Source organism: Triticum aestivum, chromosome 1A, assembly GCF_018294505.1.
Source record: "Triticum aestivum cultivar Chinese Spring chromosome 1A, IWGSC CS RefSeq v2.1, whole genome shotgun sequence".
Classification (NCBI taxonomy): domain Eukaryota; kingdom Viridiplantae; phylum Streptophyta; class Magnoliopsida; order Poales; family Poaceae; genus Triticum; species Triticum aestivum.
This window is the reverse complement of record NC_057794.1, coordinates 63,488,881-63,509,453: the sequence shown is the minus strand read 5'-3', so window position 1 is coordinate 63,509,453 and position 20,573 is coordinate 63,488,881. Positions and strand designations below refer to the sequence as shown.

Below are 20,573 nucleotides of genomic sequence, written 5' to 3'. Positions count from 1 at the left end.
TGAATCATGTCCTGGCTGTAGGAGTAGGTTTCTTGCTGAGCCAGGGCTGTTTGGACAAGTTCCCTGATCCTCCGGGTTCCCACCGCTGTCGGATCATCACCATCTACTGGGAGAGCCTCCAAACATGCTGATGTTGCGATTAAGTTCTCCATGGGGTTGGAGAAGTGACCCTGTGGTATTGGTACGTAATGGGGCGGTGCCATATTGCCGTGAAGAGGTGCCGTCATCGGAGGCTGGACTGAGCCTCCCACTCCGGATGTCATAAACTGATTTGCACCTGGCGGGTTACTTGGGCCGGCCCCAGGTGTAGCAAAGAGATTCCGAGGATCATAAATCTGAGGTAAATGGGACTGAGTTTTCTGATGTCTCCTCCTCATCACCTCATTAGATGCGTTCAAGCTCAATGTGAGCTGAAAGGCCTCTGCCTGAAGTTGCTGCGCCCGTACGTCCAAAGTCGCCCGCTCTGTGGCTAATCTAGTATCTTCAGCTACTAAGGTTTCCTTGGCCCGGGCGATCTCATCGCGAACCTGTGCCACCTCTGCCTCATGCTCAGACTGGTTCGCAGGGACGACTGCAGCAGTTAACAAGGCCGTAAGTTTATCCATGAGATCCATCAGCACCTGAGCCGGTGAGCGCACAGGGCCTCCTGCCCCGGCTACTCCTAACCCGGACGTTATCGCCGCTGAGGCCGTAGAATTTTGGCCGGGTTGAGTACCAGCCATGAAGACTCCTGCCCAGTTTGGCGACTCTGAGGGGTCCGTGCTACCATCGGAACAGCCCCCAAGCACACCATCTTGAACTTGATACGGCGAATCTGTTGAGCCGGCGAACGAATCACCATCAGAGAGGACGGCCGGCTCACCATCACCTTCAGATCCTTTAGAAAGTTCACCTCCGTGGATGCAACCCACAAAGGCACGTTTCACGACGGGTTGAGCTCAGGCGGGTTTCGCACACTGAGCCGTCTCGACGAGGTCGGTGCAGCTGTCCGGCTTAGGGCCCGGCTCACCAATCTGGCCGATGAAGACGTGAATTCCGCCAAAGGGGACCCGGTACCCGTACTCAATTGAGCCGGCATCGGGGCCCCAACCTTCGTCATCGATATAGATCTTGCCGTGACGACTCTTGGTCATCCGGCCAACTGCTTATCCCTTGAGCCCTTCGAAGTTGCCCTTCAAGAACTCAAATCCACCATGCGCTGGCCCCACGGTGGGCGCCAACTATCATGGAATTGTCACGGCAGATGTCCTTTTGCAAGGACTTAGTCGTGGAGCCATCGCAACTAGGAAGCTTAAAGGGGTTAATCGGGACAAGGACACGCGAGGTTTATACTAGTTCAGCCCCTTACGGTGAAGGAAGGCCTACGTCTAGTTGGGTTGGAATTGCTTGAGGTTTCGATGACCAGGGAGCGAGATACGCTATGCATGGCTCTCGATCAGTTGTTTTTTCGCCCTAAGCCGCTGGCGGGTCGTCCCCTTATATACACGGGTTGACGCCCTGCGGCCTACAGAGTCCCGGCCGGCTCATAAACAGTGTCCGGCTCGGCGACTAGTTACTCCTACCTTACAGTACAAGTTATACCATCATGGCGGTTTATCTTTACTGGCCTCAGAGTCGCCCGTGGGCCTTTAAGCCTTTTAGTGAACCGCCATCTTCATGCCTTGGTCTTGGGCTTCTGATGAACCTCTATTTGCGTAACCCGGCCTCTCCTGGATGGCTTACACAAATAGTCATATCCCCAACAGCTACAAAGAAGTCACCTTCTTCAGAGAGCAGTGTTTTGGTGCTTAGGTTCACCTGCACCTGATATCCTGGACGTTCAATGTTGCATGGGGATCAGGGAATATGTCAGGGAAATCAATGGCATGGTGCGTTGGAATAAATAATACGAGCCATATACTGTAGGAAACAGTGGACTGTTGTGGGCCTCTTTCGTAGGGTGCATGGGCAATTCAAACGAGCGGTGTATCCTTCCGTCAGATGTGGATTATGATCCGTGGCTTGGGAACATCTGTTACAACCTGAGCCTTGGTCCAATCTGTCAGAACATGGTGTTGGTCTGCCGTTGGAACTTACTAGAGCCGTGGCACACACATATGGACTAGGGGCGGCCAAAGGTATCGACCTACAGATGAGGAAGATTGCACGGTTTGCTTTTGTGCGATGGCGCATTCTGAGCTTGGTGGTCAGAGATGGCGGCGAGCGGAATGGAGTCCATGCTGGACCCCGCCGACATGTTAGCCATGGCTTTTGGGATTCTGTTTTAACATCCAGTGTCGACATCCGCTGGCGCTCCTCCCGGCGAGAGAGCCTGAATTCCCTACGGCATCCGATTCGGATGGAGCTTGACCTGTGCAGAATTGTTCTGGCCTTGCTAGGTATGATAATTTCAATGATGCTCACATAAAAGATAAGAATTGAAACATAAAGAGAGCATCATGAAGCATATTGCTAACACATTTAAGTCTAACCCACTTCCTATGCATAGGGATTTTGTGAGCAAACAACTTATGGGAACAATAATCAACTAGCATAGGAAAGCAAAACAAGCATAACTTCAAAACTTTAAGCACATAGAGAGGAAACTTGATATTATTGCAATTCCTACAAGCATATGTTCCTCCCTCATAATAATTTTCAGTAGCATCATGAATGAATTCAACAATATAACCAGCACCTAAAGCATTCTTTTCATGATCTACAAGCATAGAAAATTTACTATTCTCCACATAGACAAATTTCTTCTCATGAATAATAATGGGAGCAAACTCAACAAAATAACTATCATGTGATTGAAAATTAAGATCAAGATGACAAGTTTCATGGTTATCATTATTCTTTAAAGCATACGTGTCATCACAATAATCATCATAGATAGAAGGCATGCTTTCATCATAATAAATTTTCTCATCAAAACTTAGGGGACAAAAAATATCATCTTCATCAAACATAGCTTCCCCAAGCTTGTGGCTTTGCATATCATTAGCATCATGGATATTCAAGGAATTCATACTAACAACATTGCAATCATGCTCATCATTCAAATATTTAGTGCCAAACATTTTATAGATTTCTTCTTCTAGCACTTGAGCACAATTATCCTTTCCATCATACTCACGAACGATATTAAAAAGATGCAACGTATGAGGCAAACTTAATTCCATTTTTTATAGTTTTCTTTTATAAACTAAACTAGTGATAAAATAAGATACTAAAATACTCGATTGCAAGATCTAAAGATATATCTTCAAGCACTCACCTCCCCGGCAACGGCGCCAAAAAGAGCTTGATGTCTACTACACAACTTTCTTCTTGTAGACGTTGTTGGGCCTCCAAGTGCAGAGGTTTGTAGGACAGTAGCAAATTTACCTCAAGTGGATGACCTAAGGTTTATCAATCCGTAGGAGGCGTAGGATGAAGATGGTCTCTCTCAAGCAACCCTGCAACCAAATAACAAAGAGTCTCTTGTGTCCCCAACACACCCAATACAATGGTAAACTATATAGGTGCACTAGTTCGGCGAAGAGATGGTGATACAAGTGGTATATGGATAGTAGATAATAGTTTTTGTAATCTGAAAATATAAAAACAGCAAGGTAGCAAGTGATAAAAGTGAGCATAAACAGTATTGCAATGATAGTAAACAAGGCCTAGGGTTCATACTTTCGCTAGTGTAAGTTCCCTCAACAATACTTACATAATTGGATCACATAACTATCCCTCAACATGCAACAAAGAGTCACTCCAAAGTCACAAATAGCGGAGAACGAACGAAGAGATTATGGTAGGGTACGAAACCACCTCAAAGTTATTCTTTCCAATCAATCCGTTGGGCTATTCCTATAAGTGTCACAAACAGCCCTAGAGTTCGGACTAGAATAACATCTTAAGACACAAATCAACCAAAACCCTAATGTCACCGAGATACTCCAGTGTCACCTCAAGTATCTGTGGGTATGATTATACGATATGCGTCACACAATCTCAGAATCATCTATTCAACTAACACAAAGGACCTCAAAGACTGCCCCAAAGTTCTACCGGAGAATCACGACGAAATGGTGTGCCAACCCCTATGCATAGGTTCGTGGGCAGAACCCGCAAGTTGATCACCAAAACATACATCAAGTGAATCACGTGATATCCCATTGTCACCACAGATACGCACGGCAAGACATACATCAAGTGTTCTCAAATCTTTAAAGACTCAATCCGATAAGATAACTTCAAAGGGGAAACTCAATCCATTACAAGAGAGTTGAGGGGGGAAGAAACATCATAGGATCCAAATATAATAGCAAAGCTCGCGATACATCAAGATCGTATCATCTCAAGAACACGAGAGAGAGAGAGAGAGATCAAACACATAGCTACTGGTACATACCCTCAGCCCCGAGGGAGAACTACTCCCTCCTCGTCATGGAGAGCACCGGGATGATGAAGATGGCCACCGGAGAGGGATTGCCCCCTCCGGCAGGGTGCCGGAACGGGTCTAGATTGGCTTTCGGTGGCTACGGCGGCTTCTGGCGGCGGAACTCCCGATCTATTGTGCTCACGGATGTTTTTAGGGTATATGGAGATATATAGGCGGAAGAAGTACGTCAGGGGGGCCACGAGGGGCCCACGAGGGTGGAGGGCGCGCCCAGGGGGTGGGCACGCCCCCTGCCTCGTGACCTCCTCGCAGATCCCCCGATGTGCACTCCAAGTCTTCTGGGCTTCTTTCCTTCCAAAAAAGAGTTCCGTGAAGTTTTAGGTCAATTGGACTCCGTTTGATTTTCCTTTTCTTCGAAACCCTAAAACAGGGTAAAAACAGAAACTGCACTGGGCTCTGGGTTAATAGGTTAGTCCCAAAAATAATATAAAAGTGTATAATAAAGCCCATAAACATCCAAAATAGTAGATAATATAGCATGGATCAATCAAAAGTTATAGATACGTTGGAGACGTATCAGACGTTCACATGACACCACTAGAGGAGAGACAACATACATCTCATCAAAATATCGAACGAATACCAAATTCACATGACTACTTGTAGCAAGACTTCTCCCATATCCTCAGGAACAAACGTAACTACTCACAAATCATATTCATGTTCATAATCAGAGGGGTATTAATATCCATAAAGGATCTGAACATATGATCTTCCACCGAATAAAACAACTAGCATCAACTACAAGGAGTAATCAACACTACTAGTAACCCACGGGTACCAATCTGAGGTTTTGAGACAAAGATTGGATATAAGATATGAACTAGGGTTTGAGATGAGATGGTGCTGGTGAAGATGTTGATGGAGATTGACCCCCTCCCGATAAGAGGATAGATGGTGATGATGATGGTGATGATTTCCCCTTCCCGGAGCGATGTTTCCCTAGTAGAACAGCTCCGCCGGAGCCCTAGATTGGTTCTGCCTCGTGCCGGCGGAGTTTCGTCCCATGAGCTTGCTTATGATTTTTTCTCGGACGAAAGACTTCATATAGCAGAAGATGGGCACCGGAGGCCTGCCAGGGGGCCCACGAGACAGGGAGGCACGCTCAAGGGGGTAGGGCGCACCCTCCACCCTCGTGGCCAGGGTGTGGGCCCCCTCTGGTTAATTATTTCGCCAGTATTTTATATATATTCCAAAACATGCTCCCATGAAGTTTCAGGACTTTTGGAGTTGTGCAGAATAGGTCTCTAATATTTGCTTCTTTTCCAGCCCAGAATTCCAGCTGCCGGCATTCTCCCTCTTCATGTAAACCTTGTAAAATAAGAGAGAATAGGCATAAGTATTGTGACATAATGTGTAACAACAGCCCATAATGCAATAAATATCGATATAAAAGCATGATGCAAAATGGACGTATCAGCCAACAAGGGGGAAGCTGAGCATCCTCCTCGTCATCATCATCATCATCATCATCTTCTTCTTCTTCTTCTTCTTCTTCTTCTCCTTCTTCTTCTCCTTCTTCTTCTTTGTGTTACCTTTGTTAGCCAACATTGTCTCAATCCACTTCAATCTTTTGTTCTTCAAAGCTTCATTGTCATGTACCTCCACACCATGGCCGGACTGAACAACAACATCCTTCTGTGGCGCATATTCATCAATCCTTGATAATCCACGAGTATAGGGGATCGATCATAGCCTTTTCAGTAAGTAAGAGCGTCGAACCCAATGAGGTGGTAAAGGCATGATTTATACTCTCTAAGGTTCTACCTATACAACCCTATGTACACCGAACGCTAATTTTCCTAAAAATTCTAGCGAAGATAGTTTGAAAGCTTTTGAGAAAGAGAAAAGGCGAGTGTGGAGTAGCGGTGATAGGATGCGTGGAATTATCCCTAAGCAATTGGCTACTAGAAATATAATCATCATTTCTTCTTTATATGTTGGAGAGGCCTATGCTAACATACTACCAGTACATGGAAATCATACGTACTTAGGATTGAAACCTAGCAAGTATCCTCAAATACTAGGAATTTATTAAGGTAAAACCCAAGCATAACATTAAGATCTAAGGTCCTCTACATCCCATATGCAACAAATTTACAAACTTGGACATGGTAATATTTGTCACTCCGACCATCCTTCCTAAGAAAAGTCATTACATATTGCAAAACCTAAAGTGTGATTCACATATGTTCACGCTCATATGATGGGCACGAAAGGAACATGACAAAATAAAGCATGTAACTCAAATCAATCACGGCCACCAATTAACCGTATGAGAAGAAGGATCTACCCAGACATATAGAACATGCAAGAAATCATTGGATAATAATTAATAACATCAAACACAATGTTCAAGAAGGATATTACAACAGGTTGCGAGATAGTGGACCACTGAATATAGAGGGACGAAAGTGATGGAGATGTCTATGAAGGCAGTGGAGTTGATGGATATGATGGTTATGATGATTGTTGCCTCGCTGGCACTCCGACGCCACCATAAGATAAGGGAAGAGAGACACCGCTTCCTTCTTCCTTGGCCTCTCCTCTAGATGTGGTTACATTTCCCCCTATGTTCCTTGGCCCCCATGTCTCCCGGAGGGTGAGAGCCCACCGAGATTGGATCTCCCTTCTCTTTGTATGTCTTTGTTTTCGACACTTTTTTGCATCAGATCAACATTTTTTAAATAACCAGAGATCCGCAAATCTAATTGAGCTGAAATTTTAAGAATTTATTATTATTATTATTATTATTATTATTATTATTATTATTATTATTATTATTATTATTATTATTATTATTATTATTATTATTATTATTATTATTATTATTATTATTATTATTATTATAGGATCTTTCTTGCGGCCGTAGGAGAGTTTAAACCGACTTAGGAAACCTCCACACGGTAGGCCCACACGGCCCACCCCCTAGGGCACGTGGAGGTGCCACATGGCCTCCTGGTGGTCCCTTGGCCTCCATCTTTTGGATGCTGGAATCTTTTGGCCAAAAATATTTTTAGATTTTGTTTTTTGATTTTTCTGGCTCTGAAACTTTTTTCACCTAAGAAGCCAAAAAAATAGAGAACAAAATTGGTCTTCTGCACTTTATTAATATATTAGTTCAACCTAAAATGATTCAAATTTGTACCATAAGTATTTTAAAATGATATTAATATAACATGAACATAAGAAAAATTATAGATACGTTGGAGACGTATCAAGCCTCCAGTCTATGATCCAGTTATGAAGAATGCAAAACATGCTTAACTTCGGAAGTGAAAGAGTGGAATGCGTAAGGGCATCTCCAACACAAACCCATAAATGCCCGCACACTGTTGGAAATATGCCCTAAAGGCAATAATATTATATTATCTATTTCCATGTTTATAATTAAGAGTTTATATTCTAAGTTGTAAGCCCTAAAGGCAATAATATTGTATTATTTATTTCCATGTTTATAATTAAGAGTTTATATTCTAAGTTGTAAGTGCTAGGATTCTGAAATATGTGATTTAGTGAAAAACTCATAATCACATGTGGAATGATAAACAGTAAAATCTGATTTCTAGTCTCGCCTCTAGGATTATATATCTCAAGTGTTGTTTGTGATCATGTGGGCCTTGCTTACTCGTATAGCTACTAATGAAGCGTGTTATTATATAGCTTCATTGGCACACAGCACACATGAATCTGCCCTACTCGATACATGCATGTAACAAAGCATACGGTGTTCCTTGTTCATTTTCAATTGTTTGAATATTTCTTAAACCCCATCCATCTGGAATCACATGTTACTTAGCCTAAAACTGGATGTGGTAGTAGCTAGGAATGTGCACTTTTTTTATAGTCGAATCCGATCCTTTTTGGATTCTATGGAAAAAAATGGGACGTGGAGTTTCTACACCTAGTAGCAAATGCTCCTGGTGTGAACAGTAAAATATAAAAAAAATCTGATTTTTTGTGTGGCATATTTTCACAAATGTTCGTTGTGCATGTTAAATTTCATCGTGAAATCACATTGGTGAAAGGCGTGGTAAAAAAACAAAATCGATGTTCTAAAAATGTTACTTACAAAAGCATTTGGAGCTTTGATTTTGTTTTTTTGGCACGACTTCCACCAATGTGATTTCGTGATAAAATTTTGCATGCACAACAAACATTTGTGAAAGTATGTCCCAACAAATTTCAGAATTTTTTTATGAATTCACCTTGTGGTGGCAGTTGGGGAAAAAGTGGCTCAGCGCGTTGCACCCGACTACAAAGTCAACTAGAAGACCGGCTCGTTGTTAAGAGTGGCTTTGTATTACCCTCTCTGTGGAGAAATATAAGATCGTCCAAACGAACCAGCCGTATCGGATGGCATACATCATGCAATGCAATGCATCGTGTCGGATAACAAATTACCAAGAGAGAAGTGAATGCAAATTGTTTGTTGATGTATGTAAGCAATAACTGGGGTTCAAGAGATCTCGAACAATACTTTCTATAATAAACAAAAATCCTGAGGACGAAAAAAAATGTCTATACTCTCGGTTAGTGCGAAGTATACCTTGTACTCCATGAATCTGTACGTAAAAAAGTGCCTGAACTGTCTGACTGGGTCTCCGTTTGGAACATAAATACATGGTCGCGGACAATGTGCCTGAACTGTCACAATCTGCTTCATGTTACTCAAAATTTTCATTTGCAACCCAATCATTAGCGTAACAGATTGTGTCATTGTGTGAAGGTTATTTGTGCGATTCTTAAGCAAATTAATGGGCTAGCTATGCTCAAGATGGAAATGGGTGATCGGTCGATATGGAGATGGGTTTATGGACCGGCTGACTGGTGTATGTGCATGCAATCACACCGTGTATAGCAGTTGGAAAAAATGGTGCTGCCGCCGCGTGTTATACCGAGTCAAGAACAAATACTAGATCATCGTCGTGTGGCTTTAATAGCTGCTTCCATGAACTGATCTACCTAACCGCAGCAAAACTAATCTTGCTTACTCGTATAGCTACTAATCAAGCGTGTTATTATATAGCTTCATTGGCACGCAGCACACATGAACATGCCGTACGCCCCTACTCCATACATTCTCAATTGTTTGAATATTTCTTAAACTCCATCCGTCCGGAATCACAGGTTACTTATTAGCCTAAAATTGGATGCTGTAGTAACTAGGAATCTGCACTTTAGAGCATCTCCAACAGCCGCGCAATGCGCCGCGCGCTAAAAGCCGCGATACAGCGTCGGGTTAGCCAGCTTTTGCGCGCAGCGGTGAGCTGGCTCCAGCGGCCGCCGCAAATTAAAGCGCGCCCACGCCGCTCCAGCAGGCGCGCTTTATTTCAGTTTTTTCTACTACATATTTGGTTTCGTAGATAGTTCTCCTACTACATATTTGGTTTCGTAAATAGTTCTCCTACTACTACTCGTCCGACTCGGACTCTGTCTCAGTGATGTCCTCCTCCGACGTCGGAGCGTAGGCGTTAAGGAACTGCTCGTCGTCGGAGTTCCAGGAGGACGCATCTCCTAGCGCTTGGTTGTATTTAGCGACCGCCTTCCGCGTTCGCTTGCCTCGCGATAGTCGGCTCGCTCCTCTCTCCTCTTCGCCCTCCTCGCCCTCCTCTGGGCGAAGAACTGTTCCTCGTTGGTGTCTTCCGGGAAGCGATGAATCCACATCGCCATAGCTTGTTCGTCCATCTCGGCCAGCCTGAGACGATGTTCCCGCCTCCGATGCTTGCGATGATCCTCGTCAGTGAGAAGCCGCGGGAAAGGCGCCAACTCCTGTGCACGCTCCCGCGTCGCCACGTCGGCGAAGTTCATGTCCTGACGGGACCGCAGGAGGCGCCACGCCGCAGCGTCGTACGCGCGGGCGCCCTCCTAGGCGGTGTCGAAAGTTCCGAGACGGAGCCGCATGCCGCCGCCCGACCGAATCTCGGCGGAGTAGGTGCCGGACGGACGCACGCGGACGCCGCGGTAGCCCGTACCTCCCCGGCGCCGAGGCGGCATCGTGGCGCGGTGGTGGCGTGTCGGCGGCAGAGCGCGGCAGGGGGCGATGGAGTGACGAAGAGAGCGGCAAAGGGCGATGGAGAGAGCGGCGGAGGCGCTGCAATTTAAAGCGCGCGGGACGCGGCGCGCCAAATGTAGCGCGCGAGCGGCCGCCTTTTCCCCCGCACGCGCAATCGTTTCCCGCGCGCGCTAGTTTTGCGCCACCGCTGGAGCGCGCGTAAACGTCCCGCGCGCGCTATAAAGCCAATTTACCGCGCGCGCGCGTCTTTTGGCGCGGCTGTTGAAGATGCTCTTAGTTTGATAGTCGAACTCGAACCTTTTTGGATTCTATGGAAAAAAATGTTACTCCCTCCGTTCAGTAATACAAAAATGTTTGAATATTTTAATATAGACTATATAAAAAAATGAGACCAACTCAAGAGCTAATCCTCATTGACATTTTTTTATAGGAGAAACTCGGCGAGCACCGCGCATCTGAGCCGGGACTCGAACTCGGGTGGGCTGGCAGCAACCCCAGCTGTCCAACCAACGGGTCGACACCCCGTCCTTAATATAGACTATATAAGAATTGAAATGGATGAACAAACATACTAACACATGCAGATTTAGGAAAAGTTAGAACATCTTATATTTGTGAACCGAGGTAGAATATATGAAGTGAGGCGAGGATGAGAATAGTGCGTAATCGCTCCACGCAAGTTTATAAGTTCGATCGAGGGCTCAGTAAGCTTATCTATCCTGATGATGAGAACAATTCCTGTGATGAAGAAAATGTCTTTGCTCCGGGTTGTAAATTCCGATGAAGGTACGAGTGTGTATTCATGCAAATCTAATATGATCTTTAGCTCCGTCGCATCTCCACCTACATGCATATATATACAATATTCACCGGCAATATTGATGTGCGTCACTATCTGCTTAATGGTACTCAAACTTTATATTAACAAGACAATTAATCCCCGCAAAAAAAAAACAAGACAATTAATCATCTGACACACATCAGAATTGTTAACAACCAAAAGTAAAGAGATGTGGGAATGAATGTTACCTGTGTATACATCTTCAACAAAACAAAAATGCTTTTGAGACTAATTCTTTACACGGTCTTTTTAATCGCGCTGGATGCCCGGGGCCAAAGTCGTGCTAGTTTGGATGATCTACACAAATTGTTTACGTTTTTCTTCTAGAAGTTCTGCCCTTGTTTGTAGCGACGTGAACTGTTTATGAGTGGATCTCTTTTCGTTTTAGTTTGTCCTTGAGCTTGCATGCACATTAGTCAAAACTCATAACATCATCTTTACATTGAACGGATGGAAGAAAAACTCTTTTTGACATACACAAACAACTAACAAAGAAATCACTTTGAAAAGTCAAATTACATACACTGACAACTAACAGTATGATCTGCGATCGACGGACACACAAAATATATAGATATGCTTTGAATGACTTTGGAATGATTGCCTAGTGGTGGTTGACGACAAAGCACTTCTCCCTGATCTCCCCCTCTTCACCGGTGAGAACCTCCACGTTGCCCATCTTGACCATGGCGGCAGCGAACTTGGCCTGCCATGCCTTCTTCACGGCGGCGTGGAACGCGACGATACCGGCGGTCCGGGGGCTGGTGAGTAGTGTCTGGTCGGAGGTGAGCGGCACCTTGCGTGCCAGTACGTTCTTGAAGTACTGGTTGTCAAACTCCCCCGGCGTGACGGGGTCCAGCGGCACAGTTGTGGGGTCGCTAGGGTTGTCCGTCGATGGAGGGCATTGATGCTTCAGCTCTGCCGCGTAGAACCTGTGGATGGACGGGTCGGTCCGGCCGACTTCGCCCGAGAAGTTGTGGATGCGTTGAGTGAAGGAGGAGCAGTGGGATCTACCGATGGTGTGTGCGCCCGAGAGCGTGACCATGTCGTCTGCGGAGAGCCCCTTGCGCTTGAAGCTGGCCACGAGCTCCGCGACCTTGTCGGTCGGGAATGGCACGTTGTTGTTGAGCACCTCGTCGGTGATAGACACGCGGCCGTCACGGCGACCAGACGGCACATGGTAGTTGATGCCGCCGGCAAGGTTGGCCCCGTCGCGCGCGGCGAAGGCGAGCACGTCGGCGCAAGAGACGGTGCGTGGGCAGCTCGCCTCTAGGGCTGCCTTGGCCTCGTCGATGACCTCAAAACCACGCATGCTTGGGTTGTTCGCCTGCGAATCCTTCTCCGCCGAGTTCCCGGGCGTCGAGTTGATCAGCAGCGAGCCATCACAACCCTACACATGTAGAACAACACAAACATCAATGGTCAGATCAGGTACCTGAATGTAAACGTTGCACTGACAAGGTTGCATGAACCGTGAATGGAGTAGGGGTGCATGGGTGCATGATGGTCATTGCTTACCCTGACAAAACAATCGTGAAAATGCATGCGGATGATGCCACCGGCAAGGCCTGGGTTGCGGGCGAAGGCGCGGCGGACGGCGTCGCGCACGATGTACTCGGCCTGTGGGCACGTGTGCTCATAGAACCCAACCTTCAGAAACTTCGACGGCGGAGGCGACGCATCTGCCACCGCCGAGAAGGCGGCCACGGCGAGCAGCACCGCCGCAGCCCACGCAAACACTAAAGTGGGGAACCTCATGACTGGAAGCTTACTATCGAAGCAACTAATTGTGGATTAGTTTCGTGGGCTGCAGGTTGCTCTTGCTCCCCAAATTCGTAACAAGCTAGAGATTGCTGTGGTGATGCGTTGATGGCTGGGTGAACTGGTGTTTATATAGCACTGCATTCACCGTGTAGCAGTTGGGAAAAAAGTGGCTCCGGGCGTTATATATACCCGACTACGGAGTCAACTTGAAGACCAGATCGTCGCTAAGGGTGGCTTACATCCACCTAACAGCAGCTAAAGTAAACTCGCTTACTCGTCAAGGAACTGGAGTACTCCCTCTCTCTCAGTTCACAGGGCGTGCACGTACTCCTAGATCATCAATTTGACCAACCTAATACAAGTCATATATTACAAAAATATATCAATATAAACTTCAGGTGTTCTATTTTCGAACGTTTATAATTTGAGCTCTTTTACGGTGATTGTGGAGTTACGAAACGTAATTTCATGTAACTCCTCCTTTGATTATTCTCCACCGTTGATTTAAACCTATTAAGTAAAAAGATTAAGTTTAATCAACAAGGGTATTATGGTCATGGGTGACTGTTTTTTTTAGCATGTCTGTCAATTCCCTTGTCAATCGCCCGCATCTGGCCTAACCCATCTCGCACGAGGACCTGGAGACGGCGGCGCAGGAGCGAGGACCGGGCGACGCCGCCAGCGCGAGGACCTAGAGGCGACGCCGCCGGCGCGAGGTCATGGAGGCGAAGCCCCGTCTTTGGTTGGTCGCTGTGGCCGCTCCCTCACGGCCCCGCCGACACCGGCGCGAGGTCCTGACGACGCTGACCCGAGATGGAGGCCCCGCCTGCGCTTGGCCGTAGTGGTGTACCAACGCAGCAAGGTATCTCTTCCCCTGCCCCCGTATCTTCCTTCCGTCCCTCCCTCCCTGCTGTTAGTTCTGCCGGCGGCGGACCAACTGCTCGTTGCAGCACCTTCACATATATATATCCAGTTAGGGTTGAGCAGTGAACACACCTCATTTAGATATTCCAGTACTGAAATTGGTGGGGGACAAACACTGACCTCTGAATTGCCTATTGTTGATTACAAAATGTTGGTAACATAGTTTCATTTGTTGATGGATTAGTCTGTGTGGTCAGACATCTCTCGGAGTCTTGGCTAGGATGGCAGAGAGATGCTACATTTGTGGACTGATTCATGCGTAATTAAGCTACCTGGTGATGAAAAATAGGTGCAACTTGAAGTGATGAGTCGTTAAATATTCCTTGCTATGATAAAGTTTTCAGAACTATGGAAAGTGTGTTATATGCTGCTTAGAGGTTAGCTGGAGGCACCTAACAATTGTAGAAGACAGTCTGCATTGGTTTTGTCTTTTGTGTGTACATCAGTGTATCATAAATTCATAAACTGTAGTATCAGTCTTCTCAGTGCAAAACTGGGGACTACAATTCCATGGCACTCACATGCTGAGAACTTCAAAGAGTAAATCATGAGTCGTCAGTGAACTTTTGTTCCAAGCTCACTGCGCAGCGCCTACGGCGGACATTCAGGTAAATCTCGAGTCGTCAGTGAACTTGTTGGTGTGTCATTTTAGTCTAGCAAACCAGATAGTAATGTGACTTTCTATTTCAGATATTGAGATGTGGACCTCCTCCGATGAAGAAAGCCATGGCTGCAAACCTAGATGACCTTGGGTACATCAAGGAGATGCAGTTCCAGTTCTAAGTTTCAACGGTGCAAGCTACCAAAATAATGGTCGCATGGCCGTTCTTATTATTTTCAGTTTGACATGAGCTGACTGATACCATTTAGCTCGTCCGAAAAAAAACTCCATAGTCCATGAAGTGTCATTTCTGATGAATGATAGTAAGCCTAATTGAGAGGTTGTGTCACTGTACCGTGTCAGTTATATAATGCATGTTGTTCTGTGTCTAGTGTCACTTGTGTCCGTAATGTTATTATTTGCTGAAAGACAGAAGACAACGGCTAGATTATATCAGCATGCCAGAAATGAGTTGGTATTTGATGAACTGCTCAAGCAGTCAAGCTGTCGAGAAATAAATATACATCGTTTTAGAAAAGACATGGTCTCCAATAAGTAACAATAATCGCCATTTTCCACGGCAATACACTTCAGCTGCATGAGTAAACAGAATGCATTTTGTAAGATTATTATTTTGCCCTATATTCAATCTGGGAACATGTTTCTAGAAGTTTTGCCAAACGAAACAAATAGAAGCAAAATTCAATTTCAGGACCATTTTGGCTCAAAATGTGGCCAGAAGATAAGTTTTCAGAGAAATTCCAAAAACAATATATCTCAAAAATCCACACTATCCTATTCCTTATCTCATTCAGTCTGGGAAATTTCAAGAAGTTTTGCCAAATAGAAAAAGAACTAGAAGTAAAATTCCATTTATAAGAAGCATTTTGGCTCAAAATTTGGCAAAAAAATGTTTTCAGAAAAATCTCAAATATCCACACTACCCTTTTATTCAATCTAGGAAAGTATTAGTAGTGTGACCGGCCCCGATACCGGTCTTAATAGTCTGGGCCCGCTACTATCTATATTAGTCGTACAGACCCACAAATACTGATCTTTAGTCATATGGACCCACAAGTATCAATCTCAGTCATCCGGACCCATAAGTACTATTTTTACTCGTTCGGGTTGATCTTACACGCTAAGGCTCAATACTTCAATCTTAGTCATCCAGACCCACAACTAATGGTCTTAGTCGTTCGGAAACACAAATATCAGTCTTAGTGGTGCGGAACCAGAAACATCGGTCTTAGTCGTGCGAAACCATAAATATCGGTTGTAATCATTCGGGCTCACTAGTATTGATCTTACCCGTCCGGACCCACAAGTATCAATCTTACTCGTTCGGGCTCACTACTATCAATCTTAGTCACCCAAACCCACAAGTATCGGCCTTATTCATTCAGGCCCACAAACATCGGTCTAACTCCTTCGGGCTCACTTCTATCGGTCCTACTTTTTCGGGCTCGCTACTTCAATCTTACTGCTCAGGACAAGAGAAGTACTGATGTTACTCATTCCTCTTCATAAGTATTGATCTTAGTCGTCTGGACCCACAAGTATCGATCTTAGTCGTTCCCGTTCACAAGTATTGATCTTCATCAGCCGGACCCACAAATAATGGTCTTACTCGTTTGGCCTCGCTACTTCAATCTTACTGCTCAGGACACGATAAGTACTGATCTTATTCATGTTCACAAGTATCGATCTTAGTCATCTGGACCCACAAGTATCGATCTTAATTGTTCCCGTCCACAAGTAACGGTCTTACTCGTTCAGCATTGCTACTATAGATCTTAGTTGTCCGGACCCACAAGTATTCGGGCTCACTAGTATCACTCTTAGTTGTTCGGACCACAAGTACCGGTCTTACTCGTTCGGGCACACAAATACCTATCTTGGTCATCCAAGCCCACAAATTCAGTTGTTGGCATTCACATAGAAGGTAGAGAGCGGCAATAACTCATGAATTAGTGAACACCTTGGAAGCAACACAAGATGTACTGTGACTTACAAGTAGAAATCATGCAAATTACATTGTAACTCCAATGTCCACTCTATTGCTACTGTAAATTCATCAACAATTGTTGCCATTCACATAGAAGGTAGAGAGCTGCGGCAACTCATCAATTAGTGAACATCTCCGAAGTAGCAAACTGTAACATCAGTGCACCACTAGGAAATTTACAACCTAGGCATAAAAAACTCAGGTCTAAACTATAAAAACAGATGGGTAAAACTCATCATTTATAGGAAAATTCAAATTATAGCTCAAACAAACATACAATATAACCTGAGAATCTCGAAAATGGTTTGGCATTTCAGTGGTGGAGAAAGGCCAGCATCATCAATGAAAGTAAGAGAGGACATACAATCAAACCAAATTGCAGCTGCATCTGATAAGAAGAAAAGTATTGTATTTCATAGATCAACGTCTACCAGCAGCAAATATTTCTCAGCACATGAGAGGGAACACAGAAACCAACACATGCACCGAAAAACTTTGAGAAACAAATAGTCAGGTGTTTCATTAAGCAAGAGTTCAAGTGGGGTTTCAGGTGGGCTGGGGATAGCAATATTCACCTAACCATCCCAACCGCATGTTACCAGACGTGCCAACAATTTGATCTCCAATGAATCAACCTTTCCAGAAAAAATGGAGCAATCAATTTTGGACGGTCAATCGATCAACCCTTATCATGCACGAATGTTTGATAACATGCCTTCATGCACGAAGGAGACTATTGAACGACATAGCCCTTTGCTTATTACGAGTAAGAAGAACTGGGAGCTGACAGTTGGACGTGAGGGCCTAGCAATAGAAATAAAATCTAACATTCTCGGTAAGTTTGTTTACACATCTCGTACATAATTCTGTTTTAACAAAATGGCACAGGTGGAGAATACAAATCAGAGGGCCATCAAGTTCCCTACGTCCACACGACCTGACTCGCCCGCACTCGCCGCTGCCGCCTCCTTGTGTGTGCAGTAGACACAGTCCGCTCGAACGCCACCGCCCTCCTGTCCAACAAAAATTTCATAACAGTATACTTTCACATGTGGTCTACAAATCTAAAATGGGCCTAGTAAATTTTTTTTTGAGCCACAAAATTTTGCAAGTTATTTTGTTAAGTTGGAAGGTTGAAAAATTGGTATGAAAAACGGAAAGGTGGGGTTCAGTACAATTTTTCTAAAACACATGTACATGCACTGGCATGCTTTATTTGACCATTTTCAGTTCAACAAACTTTTCAACAAATTACACACACCCAAATAGTTTATATAAATCTGTGTGTGCAGCGTCATTAACTACAAAATGAAGCACAATCAACTACTATGAACCACTAAAAACAGGGATCATAAAAGCTTCTTCAAGCATTCTGGTACCATGAATTACAACTAAGACAATCATCATCATGAGATTCCTACAGAGAATAACAGAACAGAGAAAAATGGTACCTTTCAACCAATAGGGCATGTAAAAGGATTGCTCCTACAAAGGGAAACATGGAATGCATTTGTGCGCTCAATAGTTAGAGCCTCAGCATCGGAGTGATCATCAAATGGAAGCCATAACTGCAAATACAAAACATGTGCAAACTGAATGTAAAGGCAGTTAAAAGTCATAATGAATACGAAGTCTGAATCTCCTACTATAACAGTTTTTCACAACACAAAGGTTCTGAACCCAAGTTTGCTACTCCACACGGCGCTATACAAAAGGTAATAATCTACGGTGTTTGCGAGATATCCGTAAAACTGCCTAGTTCATCAACGTCCAGTTTAAGGAATACGACATTCCGATTCTGTTCAGCTAAGCTATTGTAAACAGGGCCCATAAAACGACATGGTCCACACCATGTCGCAGTAAAATACAGAATCACAAAGCTTCGACAGTTTTGACCCGGCTGTGAATATTCCTTCCAGTTGATTAGATGAGTGGATACTGATCACATCACCTGATAAAACATCACAAAATAATGTGTGTGTCAGACACATTAAATCCAGCATCAGTAACAATATTAATCACTTCACTTGGCAGAGAAAATATAAACGAAATCAGTGTAAATGAATTTAATCTGGCAAGGTTCAAGTCAGCTCATCCACTGGTCCTAATCCCGTTTAAGTGATCCACAGAAGCAAAGAAACAAAATGTCATGAACTCTCCGTATGAAACCACCACGCTCGCAACTAGCAGGGGGGGGGGGGGGGGGGGGGGGGGGTGCGCTGACACATTCCAGGCGGGGCCACAACAGGCGAGGGAGGACTGCCGCGGGGCCGGGATCCGGCTGCGGTGCCCGTGCAGAGGGGCTCTTGACGGCGCAGATCCGGCGACGGAGGGCTGGCCGTGCTGGACGGGGATCCGGCAAGGAAGGGCTGGTGCGGGGCGGAGCTCTTGGCGACGCACATCCGGCAGCGAAGGGCCCGCGCAGGGCACATCCGGCTACGAAGGACTGTGGTGGGCGGGGCGGGGCTCTTGGCAGGGAGGAACCGGCAGTCCACGATGTGGCAAGCGGCGGACACCGTGGTGAGAGGAGACGAGTGGATCGGGGATGAGACTGGATCGGGGGTTGAGACGAATAAACAATTGCGAGCGGAAATTTTCAAAAAAAAGAGACGGATCTACCCTTTAAAATCCTAATTGGTCCCACTAAAATTATGTACCGGTCCCATTTTATATGTAATTTCCTGTAATTTTAGTTTTGTAACTCCTCGTAACTCCTATTTTCCCACCATTAGATCAGGCTGGATGGACGGCTCGTAAAATCGCCAATTACCTTAACAGTTGTATTATAATTTTTGTGTTATATAATTTATATTAGGGTGATAAAATTGGCAATCTAGATATACGCGCAGGACTTGTAAATTGAAATGAAGGGTAACAAATCTTGTGATTATGAGATCGAAAATTTATTGATAAGTCGCCTGCTTTCTTTAGGTAAGTCGAATTTTTGGATATGCCGTTCGTCCTCCGGTATTCGGCTCCGCTCGCAGTGCTGTTGGAGCCTTGGGCCAGGGCACTGCCTAATCCGAGTGGGAATCAAATATTAAAAGCCCCTCACATCCGCTTAAAATGCCGCAGCGAGCTGCATCGTCTCCGACTCCGCCTCCGCCTTGTTCCTGGTTCGGCCTTTAGAGTTTCGCCTCGTCCAATACTTTCTTCTCACACAAAATTGATTTACCTTAATTGCAATTCAGCGAACTTACAAATAGCTCTTACGGTGCTGCATCCATCGCACACATACTAACTGATGTTTCTCCGTACATCTATTTGTTACGACAAGCTCCACATATCTCAAGTAGAACACATGTTTCATAAATCTTCCAATAACTTGATATTACGTTTGCTCCTTATCTTGAACTGTGGTACAAGAAGTGTCTGTAATTATCTTCGCCAAGAATAAAAATGTCCTCCTCTAATTTTTGTCTTCAAAAGAACATGGATGTGCTTGTAGCGCGACAGGGCGCCTTAATTAGGTGCAACACACGACACTCTTCTGACAGCTCATGAACCGTGTTGCATAAGACGATGTTAACTAACGCAATGATCGATCGGACGGCATGCAATGCAACACATCGTGTTGGACGACAAAATACCAAAAGAGAGAAGGGAATGCAAATTGTTTGTTGATGTATGTAAGCATAACTGAGGTTCAAGAGATTTCAGACAACTCTTTCTATAACAAACAGTCCCGAGGACAAAGAAAATGTCTATACGTACTCTCGGTCAGTGCGAAGTATACCTTGTACCATGAAGCTTTACGTACAAAAAAAAAAGTAGAGTATCATGTCTCTCTGACAGCGCGTCTCCATCTGAAACATAAATACTTGGTCGTCGACAACGTGCCAGAACTGTCCCCATCTGCTTAATGTTCCTAAAAATTTGCATCCGCAATGCAATCACTAGCGTAACCGATTGTGTCATTGTGTGAAGGTTACTTGTGCGACATTCTCGAATAAAGGTCACTTGTGCAATGCTTAAGCAAATTTAGTC

The 20,573-nt window shown here is 44.9% G+C and overlaps 2 protein-coding genes across 2 annotated transcripts; both read right to left on the bottom strand.

The window, feature by feature from the left end:
- Window positions 1–11,763: 11,763 nt before the first annotated feature.
- On the bottom strand, window positions 11,764–13,132 carry LOC123094364 (peroxidase 5). Its single transcript, XM_044516414.1, has 2 exons — window positions 12,808–13,132; window positions 11,764–12,679 (listed from the first exon to the last, which is right to left on the bottom strand). Exons 1-2 carry the CDS (start codon window positions 13,045–13,047, stop codon window positions 11,894–11,896), a joined length of 1,026 nt encoding a protein of 341 aa, XP_044372349.1. The 5' UTR covers window positions 13,048–13,132; the 3' UTR covers window positions 11,764–11,893.
- A 4,190-nt stretch (window positions 13,133–17,322) lies between these two features.
- LOC123190284 (uncharacterized) lies at window positions 17,323–19,158 on the bottom strand. Its single transcript, XM_044602901.1, has 4 exons — window positions 18,811–19,158; window positions 18,437–18,537; window positions 18,038–18,154; window positions 17,323–17,599 (listed from the first exon to the last, which is right to left on the bottom strand). Exons 1-3 carry the CDS (start codon window positions 19,016–19,018, stop codon window positions 18,041–18,043), a joined length of 423 nt encoding a protein of 140 aa, XP_044458836.1. The 5' UTR covers window positions 19,019–19,158; the 3' UTR covers window positions 17,323–17,599; window positions 18,038–18,040.
- Window positions 19,159–20,573: the final 1,415 nt, after the last annotated feature.